Source organism: Phyllostomus hastatus, unplaced genomic scaffold, assembly GCF_019186645.2.
Source record: "Phyllostomus hastatus isolate PE091 unplaced genomic scaffold, TTU_PhHast_1.1 phas_contig_137, whole genome shotgun sequence".
NCBI classification, from domain to species: domain Eukaryota; kingdom Metazoa; phylum Chordata; class Mammalia; order Chiroptera; family Phyllostomidae; genus Phyllostomus; species Phyllostomus hastatus.
The window spans coordinates 16131909-16144173 of NW_025333583.1; the positions used below are offsets into that span (position 1 = coordinate 16131909).

At 39.6% G+C, this 12265-nt stretch overlaps 1 protein-coding gene across 4 annotated transcripts in view; it reads right to left on the reverse strand.

Annotated features, from left to right (window-relative positions):
- PIKFYVE (phosphoinositide kinase, FYVE-type zinc finger containing) overlaps positions 1–12265 on the reverse strand; it is a 75684-nt gene that overhangs the window by 36894 nt on the left and 26525 nt on the right. For all 4 annotated transcript variants that reach the window (XM_045853004.1, XM_045852983.1, XM_045852993.1 and 1 more), the window contains 4 exons: positions 5791–5850; positions 3814–3943; positions 2985–3165; positions 1495–1569 (listed from right to left, as the gene is read on the reverse strand). In XM_045853004.1, coding sequence (XP_045708960.1) covers positions 1495–1569; positions 2985–3165; positions 3814–3943; positions 5791–5850 — 446 coding nt within the window. The remainder of the gene's footprint in view (positions 1–1494; positions 1570–2984; positions 3166–3813; positions 3944–5790; positions 5851–12265) is intronic.

Genomic DNA, 12265 nt, shown 5'->3' on the forward strand with positions numbered 1-12265 from the left:
ATACTGGCGAGCCAACTGAGTAACAAGAGCTTTAAAAAGAAAGAACCGTAAAGCATCCCCAGAAGCAGAGACTCAAACAGTACACTCCAACCACGCAACTTCAGACAGGCAGAGTAGGCTGAGGGCTTCAGTGGAGGTTTCAGACTGACTAAGCTCATGGACTCCAAACTGACAAATGGCCCTGAAAACAGTGACTCAGCAGCTGGGGAACTACATCTGGGATCTTTTAGCAACTGTGAAGTAAAGACCATCTCTAACTGGGGTCAGTGGGGCAAGACAGTCCATTTTCAATTCCAGAGAAGAGTGTAACAAATTTACCTCTTAGTTCAACAAAGATAACTTCATTTGGTTTAAAGCACTACTTTAATGGGTAATGTACTGTTTCAATTAAGACTCTATGTAGAAATACTGACTTTGGATCGTTGCTGTGAAATAATATCAAATCCAGACATGCTTTTATCTACTATCCCCAACAATTTTCAGGTGGCTTAATGCCTTAAAAAAAAAGAAATTATTAGTCTGTGCTTAGAAAAGTGAACACAGGACCGGCTCATCCACCTAGCCCCTCAGACTAGAAATCTGCCTGGGCTCTCACTGTAACCAAATCCGTGCTCCCAGGGCTGCGGTCGGAATATCTCTACTTGCAGGAAGTTTCCTTAGTGATCTGAAGCACGGCAGGTTTGAGCACACGACTGTAGATCAGTGGGTTCTCAGAATGTGAGGACCGGCAAACAGCACTGGAACCCCCCGAGTGCCTGCCATAAAGCAGCCCCCCACCCCACCCCCACTCCCCTAAACCTGCTGAGTGAGAATTTCTCAGGGAAAGGCTTCGGAGTTTACATTTTTAACAAGGTCCACCCTTGATCCTGATGTACACTATACCAGTGACCTTCAGAGGAAGTTTAAGATGCTTAATGGGCCACAAAGCCCTTGGCCTGCTTCCTGCAGCTCCCTCTCCTTTCCCGCCTGGTGCCTTAGGATCTCTGCGCTTCCCTGACACACCAAGTTACTTCACCCCACTCCTCTGGGCCAGTGCTAGAGGCTGCTTTGGGCCTGAAGGTAGACAATGAAGGTGAGAAAGTGAACAGAATACAGTGACAGTTCTGCAGCTCTACCCTAGAAGAGAGAACGGAGTCTGAGAATGGCAGGCCTCTGGAAAGGCTCCAGTGCGACAGGGAAACCTCGTCTCTGAGGAGAGGCAGGGTCAGGGCAGGAACAACGGCAGTGTCCCCTCATCGTGTGGGTCTGGAAGCCTGAACCTCCTGCCCCCCTCCTTCCTTCTCCCGATGAGTTCCACTTCCAAACCCCAGTCCCCACTGCCTCCGGGAGACCTTCCCTTAACCTCCAAAGTTCCATCCCTATGGCAGACGCTGCTAAGCTTCTCCTCAATGCCCGTTCTCCTTTTCTTCCGTGATTAAGGTACTGCAACTTATTAGCTTGGCACAAAGTCATACACAGCTGGTTGAACTTCACCGTTGAACAGAATCACATTACCTTTTTATGTGCAATATTCTTGGTACAAACAAATCCATTGACAACCACAGAATCAAACTTCTTTCCACCTGGGATCTAACGAGATAAGAAAACAGTGAAATTCAATGACACATCCTTAGACGCCAGTCAGACAGAGGCTGTTATTTATTCCCGTTTTTTATTTTATCTATTGTGTAGTAAAATCGGAACAAAAGTTTCAGGATATAGTTCTTCTTTTCAACCAAAAATTCAGCAACTGTCTGTTTTCACACCTCTCACTTTCTAAAGAACTAGCTGGCAGTCTGAAGTGCCCATCTGACTGGACAAACAGGTGTCATCTGGCAATGAAAACCACGATTAAATTAAGCACCATAGATAATAAATACGTTGTAGGACTCCATTACTTTCTAAATAAGGCAGTTACACGCTGCGCGTCCTCAGACAGTGACAGGAACCTGGGAACAGACCGTCTCAGAGATGACGCGTGGAGAAGAGGAAACAGGAAAGAGGGAAACTACATCTGCTTGGGCTCCCCACTCACCTCACCCCACCCCTGCACCCCACTCACCTCACCCCACTCCTGCCCCCCACTCACCTCTCACTTCCTGAGCGCGCTGCCAGCGAACTCACCACAGCACAACCTCCCCCGCCTCACCCAGCTCCCCCTCACGGTCTCGACCTTCTCACTCTCTTATTTGTTTGGTTTGATGAGTACATTTTATTATCTGCCGTTTTCAAGCAATTAGATACCCAAAACTTGGAAGCTTCTGTAAACACAGGGGAATTAAACTAGGGAATGCTCACTGGCTACTTGTGAGGCTTTTCAAAGTGATTCAGATGAACTGTTCTGTTTTGTATTGCTTGTGTAGCTTTGTTGTAAAAAATTCTCTAGGGCATATCTGTTCTCCCAAAGGAACTTGGTGAAAGTGACGCTTGAGTGTTTAAGAAAAAAGCCTCAGGACATATAAACAGACCCTTCTTTACCCAGAGAAAAGTCAGCTCTGGAAGATGTTCTTCCTTAAAACCCACTCTGCTCACTTCCTCAAGACATCTCCCTCTCAGCTGAGCGGCTAAATCTGGGAAGCTCATGTGTATTCTGTCACAGCTGTGTGTGACACATTATGTAATTAAACCTTACAACACATCAGTCCAACTGCGTGACAAAAACTCATGTGGCTACTTCTGGTTTCCAAACGCACTTTATAACGAACTTAGAAAAAATATTACATGTGATTAATGCCACAAATTGTTATGTCGGCATGTACTAGCATATTTATGGTATTACACATTGCATGCTAAACGATGCAGTAAGTTCAAATAGGAACACACTGATTTCCCTGTGTTGACAATACGAAGTTCTACACAGTTCTCTAATCAGAACACAGCCAGTTCACTGCAGTCATACAGTGGACTTCTCCAGTAGCAGCCCTTTCAGACCACCGTTAAGAACGAACTGCAATCAGGCCCACTCCATCAGGTCCCAGCATTAGAAAAGCGTCAGCACAACTCACTTTTTTGATGTGGACAAACTGACGGATATCCATGTCATCGTCACGGTTCTTCACGTCGGGTCGGACTGTCTGAACGACCTGGCAGACCAGGGATACGATGATGTCCCTCCACGATGGTGACAATGACTCATTATGGAGCAGCTGCTGGAGTAGTGCCATCATGTGGTTATGATTAGCTGAGCTACAAAAGTGTCACAGAAAGAAGGCTGCAAAGTTAATACTTCCAAGGCAGTAACTCTGAAGCTGCAATAAGCAGTCCACAAAGAAACAGCATACGAATTAAGACTCACAGATAAGATCTCCTTGGTCAACTTTATTCTTTCATTATTATCTAGTCCTTAACAATGTGCACATAAATAAAACTGTGAAACGTTATCACTAATCCCTTTGATTTGAAAAAAAATTTAACACAAAAATTATACCAGGGACAGATGAGCACAGTTTAGGACTCCTGTTCATTATGCAATTTCATTTTTTACTTTGTAAGGAAAACGAACCACATACATGCCTATTGAGTCACTGATAATTCACTGAAAATTAAAGTCAAAAAGCTCATGCCGCCCTGGCTGGCGTAGTTCAGTGCATTGAGCACGGGCTGCGAACCAAAGCATTGCAGGTTCGATTACCAGCCAGGGCACATACTTGGGCTGCAGGCCACGGCCCTCAGCAACCGCACATTAATGTTTCTCCCGCTCTTTCTCCCTCCCTTCCCTCTCTAAAAATAAATAAATCAATCTTAAAAAAAAAAAAAGAGTATCAAAAAGACCGCAGCATAATTAGGGTTATCATGCAAAGACTTAAAAAAAAAAAAAAAAAGCTCACGCCTTACAGCAACCTCTCCATGGCCTGCTTCTCTCCATTCTCCTCCCGCAGCAGCTCCAGGTTGTTGTGATGCCAGCCCAAAGGGGTGAAAGGCAGCTCTTTGGATTTTTCCTCAACACGACGATTAAATAAGGACTCTGAAGTGTAAAATAAGAAATTATATTCATGTCATGTTTTATACCATCAACTTACAGATTTAAAAAATTGCCAATTTATCTTTTTAAGATTTTTAAGTTAGCCAATTCAAATTGTTGATGTAAAGAGACAGACATACATAAATACATGAATGAAAGAAGTCTGTTTGACCGTCAGTATTTGCAACAGCTAAAATCAGAGACAGAACTATGAAAAGCAAATTCACATTAGCAACTGGGACTCTCAAGCCAATAATTATAAATATAGCTTCTGAAAAGCAAATAAAATGAGATTTTCACAGCCCTTTTATTTGTTTAAGGACAATAAGAAAAGGAAGGGGTTTATCTTCCTTATAAAACCACAAACTGAAAACTACCTTCAGCAGAAATCTGAATCCTGACAGAAACTCCTGTGAGTGTGAGTGCTGAAGGTGCACGAGAAAAGCTCCATTCCAACACGTCGGATCCAGCAGAGGACAGTGGAGAACAGGGGTGTCAAACTCATTTTCACGGGGGCCACCTCAGCCCCGCGGTTGCCTTCAAAGGGCTGAATGTAATTTAAACTCCTTAACAGTTAAGGAATAGTTACACTCATACACTCCTAAAATTATTTTGACCCTTTGAAGGCAATCGCGAGGCTGAGGTGGCCCCCCACGAAAATGAGTTTGACACCCCTGGGGTAGAAAGTCTATCCAGACAATCCCAAAGAAATAGTGCTGCTTTTCCAATATTGTGACAAAAGCTTTCTCTTCAGAAAATCTTTTATAAGTCAGACCCCAAAATTAACTACAAAGAAATATTAAACCAGAATAAATAACAATTTATCTAAAGTGTTATACAATCCTTAAATTTTTAAAAAGAATAAAAATGGATCAAGAGAGAGAAAATTAAAGTAGTATTAAATGCTTTACAAAAAAATATGCTCACTAGGTAAATGTTGAAATGTCATTAAATAAATGAGAAAAGGTGGGAAATGCTTACAAAATTTCTGATTCTTGCCCTCTTCAAACAAACCAAACACAAAAGCTTTCAGCCGAACAGGCCCACAGACTACACAGTACAGCATGTGTCCATGACATGTAAAATGTAAGAATGGCATGTTTCAATCATGGAAATGGCTGGCCTACCAGCTTCTAGTGGACCCAGATGCTCAGAGGTGAATTTGAGAAACGCTGCCAAGCTGTAAGGTCAGCGGCAACGTTCCTCCCTGGTATTGGCTTGCCCTACTTTCTCTTACCTGAAACCCTCCCACTACCTCAGGCCTACGCTGTGAAGTGTTTTGGACCAACTAAGTAAGGGTGTCTTTCCTCCACAGTAAGCTAAGTAAGGAACATGTAAGGAAAGGTTTGTGTTCTTCTGTACTTCCTTTTGTCCCCAAAAAGTTGATCAGCAGAGTTAGTTCTTTATCCCCTTCTGCCCACTTCCCTTTCCAACCTCACGGGGCAAGCAGCATCCTCAACGGGATGAAATCTGCCCGTGGGCTTTCTGACCAGTTCGACAACCAGTGATATGTAGACCAAAACTTACTATTATATTCATGCTATAGGAAAGCATAAATTATTTATGCCTTTAGAAGACTACAATTCAAGTTCTATTTAAAAGCCTTTTAAACAACTATTTTTCAGATCAGGGAAACCTTCTCTCAAACCAAGTCTAAGAATTTGGTCTAAGTGTATTGTTGATTCTCAACATTCTCCAAGTTACTACACATACTAAAAACTGTTCTGATGATACTAAAATAATCAAACATATTTTCAGTACCTACTCTATGCTACCCAATGTGCTAGGTCTAAGCACATCCTCATGAACAAAGGAGCCACCGCTGCGTGTACAGCTTTTGATAAAATTACCTTTGATGAAGGCATCACTTATTGAGAGCTGTTGTCCTCCATTGTCGGAAATCAGATACTCTGCACATCAGGAGACAGGAGAGAGAAGGAAGGAAAGGAGAGACTTATGACTGTAACACGCCAACACAATTATATAGAGGTCACACCCACACACAAAGTATTACTCATACTAAACCCACCACTGCCCGGCCAGTTCAAGAAAGCTTTAGGCTAAATGTGGCTTTAAAATTGTTTCACACATTTCATGATAAACTTAACACACTTGAATTAGTAACTCACCAGAACCTTGAAACAGTAATTTTAGATAAAATCTTTTGACAGATTTTCCCCTTATCAAAACTGAACCAGATTAAGGAAACTGGCATCTTCAGTAATTTGCATGACAAGCCTATGAAGTTACCTAAGTTTTGTGATGTGTAACTGTGTTATTTAACAAATAATAACTTTGTCTATGCACAAAGTAGTTCACAGATAGAGAAGCCATCTAATAAAATAATACATGCTGATTTTTCATTTCATAATATACACCATAAAATAAATTAATACAAAAGTAACACTGGCAGGAAATAAAGATAAAATTTATCAGGCTTTTGTTTGTTTTTCAGAATTTTAGCTTTACAAAAATTCTAAACAAACACTGCCGAATGGTTAGTTGCAGTAACTGCTGAGCACACTATGAATGTGCTCTTTTAGAATTTTTAGAGTATTAAATGTTTTTCTTACAAGTGAAACTTACTCTCTACTTCCCCCATGAACTCTTCTCTAGGTCTGCAACCAAGCATAGCTCGAGCGGGGTTCTTTCGACCATGCAAATTGAACCACAATGCACTTTAAGTCCTTTAAGGAGGAATTTCATCTCATGACACTCATAAACTAATTACTAAAATTCTCCAGCACACCAAAAGATACATTTCTTTCTGATCTGACCAAAAAGTAGGCATAATTATGATTCCTTCACACCAGGTGGCTACTGCTGTGTTGGCTGCTGTCATTATTGGGCAATCCAAGGGAAAAAAAAAATCAGTGCCCCAGACTAAATAGTCAGGAATTACATGTTTTAAAAGCTCTTGTAACACACCAGGTGAAAATCACTGCTTTAAGGTATAGGTTCTCCACAAAATTCTTTCCAAGTAGATTTCATTTATGAACAAATAGACTTCAAAAGTCAATGCTTATAAGCCAGTACACTTGTCCTTCGAACAAGAAAGCTGAAACATTACTTAGAGAATTCAACAGTGCCGTGCCAAATATAATAAAATGCAGTATGCAGACCAGAAAAAATGGACATTACACTTTACTCCTACACCTCCCCTCAGAAATGAATAATGCCAGCCCTGTTCGTTCCAGTAATGTATTTACTGGCTTTATAAGCTTTACTCTTTGTACTAAAGCTTATACATACACACACATATAGGTACATGTATATATTTATACGAAAATTCCAGAAGTGATGATTTTTCCCATTATGAAAAAATTTCAAACACATAGGAAATCCTGTATTCCTTCCATCTAGATTCAGTAATTGTTAACTTGCCAAAATCTGATTTTTCTCTGCATTTATGTATGCTTTTTTTTCTGACCATTTGAAATTACATGTATCATACACTTTACCACATACTAAATACTTCAACATGCAGCTCTTAAAAAATAAGGGCTTCGCCCTGGCTGGTGTACTTCAGTGGATTGAGCATGGGCTGCGAACCAGGCATTGCAGGTTCGATTCCCAGTCAGGGCACATGCCTAGGTTGCAGGCCATGACCCCCAGCAACCGCACATTGACGTTTCTCTCTCTCTCTCTCTCTCTCTCTCTCTCTCTCTCCCCCTTCCCTCTCTAAAAATAAATAAATAAAATCTTTAAAAAAAAATAAGGGCTTCATTATTCTCTACAGCCACAATTCCATGTACACATTCAAAATTATTGTCTATGGCTTAATATCATCAAATCAGCCCATATTCAAATTTATCTAACTGTCCCTAAAATGCTTTAATAATTTTTCCCCTCAAACCAAGACCCAATAAGGCTCATACAGTGCACTCTTATCAAATTCTTTTCATCTAAAGCAGACCCCCACCCTGACTGGTGTAGCTCAGTGGATTGAGCGTGAGCTGTGAACCAAGCAGTTGCTAGTTCGATTCCCAGTCAGGGCACATGCCTGGGTTGCAGGCCAGGTCCCTAGTCCAGGGCACTTGGGAGGCAACCACACAGTGATGTTTCTCTCCCTCTCTTTCTCCTTCTCTTCTCCTTTGTCTAAAAATGAATAAATAAAATCTTAAAAAATAATAAATAAAGCAAGCAGACCCTACCCCACCTTTTTTGTTTTTCACGATACTGAATTTTAAAAGAATCCAGACCAAATGTCATGTGCAACATCCCACCTGCTGGATTTGATCAGTTGTTTCCTCAGGGTGCTGTTTAACTTGCTCCTGTTCCCCATGTTTTCCTATAAATGGGGAGTTAGACCTACAGGCTTTGGGAAGCCACAGTTTTCACTTTCCTCTCCATGTCCTACTCACTAACTTCCCAAGAATGAATTCTGCTTGCAACGCAGGATAAAATACACTTTACTTGCATAACTCTCCAAGACCAATAGTGAAAAATTAATCAAACCAAAGATCACACTGTCTCAGCTTTACAAGTTTCTGAAAATGAGGGGTTTGCTTACACAAGATTAAAAACAGCAGGTTTTTAAAGTGCAGATATTTCAACCAATTTTATAAATCTAAATGTCCTCAGCCTTAGAAGATAGAGGACCATCCTGAAGAAAAGATTTAGTAACTTCAATGAAAAGGTTAAAAACACCCACCCATTTGCATTTTAAGAGGAATGAAAAAAGAGGCAGAAGTCTATTAATCTTTCACTTCACTACTAGATCTCTCTGAGGATCTTTACTTTCTGGTAATCAGTGTTTATCTTAACTACAACACTGGAAAAAATAAATTACTGAATATCAACTTCACAAAAAAAAAGAATGAGAAAAAAGAATAATTCACGTCAGTATGCTAGAAACTAACAAAAGAACCATAACAGGCAGAAACATTTATTAAGGGGTTTATCAAGTTCTTAAAAATTATAGACTCTTAAGGTGGCAAATAACCCAAGAGGTCGATCTAATAATTACCTTCTCTGATACTGGAACCACCTCTACTATACTCCTAATGAGTAGGCTAAAGGTTTCCTTACATCCCCTGTAATTCTTTTAACATTCTAGATCTCGATTTTTCATTTCAGATTCAGAGTTAAAGCAAACTTAGAAGTCACCGAGTCTACCCAACCTCTCAGCCAATGTAACCTCCGATCCTCAATAACCCTAAAAGGCGGACATTCAGACTCCACCTGCAAACTCCCGAAGTGCGGCAGCAAAGGCTCACTGCTCCTAAACACTGAACTTGGATCTTCCTTCAGCCATATGCAGTAGAAATATAATTTCTTTCAGCTACTCTTCAGGTATTTAAAGGCAACATCCCAGGTACTATAAAGAATGGTGTTCTCCAGAGTATTAATAATAAAGTTTAGAAGCCTAATTATTTTATGTTTGTGTTAAATTTTATCTTGTTAGTCTCAGTCTACTGCTTAAGATCTTTAAATTCCAATCTTGCTATACAACATGCTAGACATTCTTTCTATATTTTAATAAATTTTAGTTCTGAAAAACATTCAAAATGCTGACTGAAAAAGTTATTCAGCACTGAATACAGACAGAAAAGCCCCACAGCACTACTGAGAAGTATCACCACCTTCTTGACATCAAATTATTAACTACTTTATCAGTATTTGGTACAACCATCAAACTAACTACAAAGCGATGTTATATTATAGTGGTTCTGACATTTGCCAAAGACACTAAGCTTTTTATGTGTTTTTTATATAGAGGCTTGGAGACCAGAGCTTGTGCTTGTAACAAGAAAATATGACCACTGCCTATAACTACCTCTTTATCAAATTGCAAGTGAAAAATTGTCCTCTTTGTCCACAAAGCTATGGAAACCATCCAACGTGTCATTAGCATCAAAGACAACAGTATTTGCAACTGCGGGTGCTTCCCCTTTAATTTTCCCCAGAGACACAATCTGAGGTTGTAGTATAAAAATGCCATTGTTGGAGTCTCCTGCTCTGGTCCTCTCCCAACACTAGGAAGTCGGGTTTCCCAGAGCAAATGTCTGTCTGTCCTCAGCAATCTCTCTTTTGCAATGATGACTTCTATGATGACATATCACTTTCTTCATGATTTTCAAGATCTTAACTTTCTTTTTTTTGTATATTTTATTGATTATGCTATTACAGTTGTCCCATTTTTTTCTCCCCTTTATCTCCCTCTGCCCTGCACTCCCCTCCCACCAGCATCCCCCATCTTAGTTCAGGTCCGTGGGTCATACATGCAAGTTCTTTGGCTTCTCCATTTCCTATACTATTCTTAACTGCCCCCTGTCTGTTTTGTACCTATCAGTTATGCTTCTTATTCCCTGCACCTCTACCCCTTCCTCCCCCCACCCCCTCCCTGCTGATAACCCTCCAGGTAATCTCCATTTCCGTGATTCCATTCCTATTCTAGTTGTTTGCTTAGTTTGTTTTTGTGGTTTATTTTTTTTTAAGTTCGGTTATTGATAGTTGTGAGTTTGTTGTCATTTTACTATTCATAATTTTGATCCCTTTCTTTTTCTTAGATAAGTCCTTTTAACGTTTTATTTCATAAGGGCTGGGTGATGATGAACTCCTTTAACTTGACCTTATCTGGGAAGCACTTTATCTACCCTTCCATTCTAAATGATAGCTTTGCTGGACAGAGTAATCTTGGATGTCAGTCCTTTCCTTTCATGACTTGGAATACTTCTTTCCAGCCATTCTTGTCTATAAAGTTTCTTTTGAGATATCAGCTGGTTGTCTAATGGGAACTCCTTTGTAGGTAACTCTCTACTTTTCTCTTGCTGCTTTTAAGATTCTCTCCTTCTTTCATCTTGGGTAATGTAATTATGATGTGTCTTGGAGCATTCCTCCTTGGGTCCAACTTCTTACCTGTCTAGATAAATATTTTTTAACTCCTTGGTTGTCGGAGTTCCATACAGTTCCATTTTCTGTCAGTTCTGGTTGTTTTTGTTTTAAATTTGTTGTTGTCCTTCTTTTCATTGTGCGAGGAGGCAAGTGCATTTACCTATGCCTCCATCTTGGCCAGAAGTCTCAAGACCTTCTTAACTTTCCATGAAGTGAAATCATCAGCAAGTCAAAAATGTATTTTGCGCTCTACTTTCAGCAAAATGAAATTGCCAACAGATGTGTCCAGAGAACAGATACTCTCCATCATGACAGACCCCACATCTGACCCACATCTGTAATTCGTGCTACAAAGACCTAGTCCAACATCCTCTGCATGACCAGAGTCTACAGTTCACCACCACGCAGGCGTCACATCTGCTTCACTGTCCTTTCATACTCACCCAAATGTTCTCCGGCAGTTTTCCAACTCCTGTTTTGAGGACTCCCATGAAGATGAGTATCTTACCCATGGTCAATGTTATTTGAGTCTCATCTTTTCTCACACCCTCTCTAAATTTCTGTTAAGTAAGATATTCATTACTATAACTCAAATGCCATTTTACCACATCTTGATGATAACGGCCAATACTGACAATTATAAGAAATTTGTTGTAGACATGTGAATGTTTCCAATTATTTTAGCATAGTTGTTTAAGTTCAAAAGCTTCTCTTTTATGACCATATTTTTAGGTTCAAAACAAGGAGTAGCAAAGAATTAGGAAAGCATTTCTAATTTACACAGACAAGTCAGCTTTAAAGAGCTAAATGTTGAAAGTTCACACTTCAGGAAAAATCATGGAATAAATTGCTTCATCTTTATAATAATGACTTTTCAGTTACCATAACATAATGAAATCCCACAGTTGTTTGTTTACTTATGTATTTACTTCATTATAATGCCATTTTAGGATTAAACTTTAAATTGGTTTTTAATTACATCCAAAGAGTAAACCTTTTTCACCCACTTCTAAAAGCATTTCATTTCTTATGTACTGCTATGTTAGATTTTAGTAATGGTTTACCTTATTTTTCTTTTTATACCAAATTTCTTTTGAATATGGCCATTATTATTTTTAAGTCATTACAGTAAAGTCTTAAATAGACAGCTAAAAATAAAGAATGAATTCATTTTGTAGAGAAGAAAACTTTTTAACAAATACAGCATACACATAAAAAGCATTTTAAGTTATAGTAGAAAGATGTTTTAGAATATGTGAATGTCTTTCCCATAATCTAGTTCAAACATCTGAAAATGTTTAGGGCAATAAGCTACTGGGTAACAGCATAAGCAAACAGGCTTTAAAATGTTAAATGAAGAAATGAATAGAGCAGAACATCCATGTTATAAATGCAAAGATATACCACCTTGGAAGTTGCACATTAAGGGAAGAGCAGTCAGATGTAGTTCCTTTAAACTGGGTGTGGTGGTACGGAGGGAGAAAACAA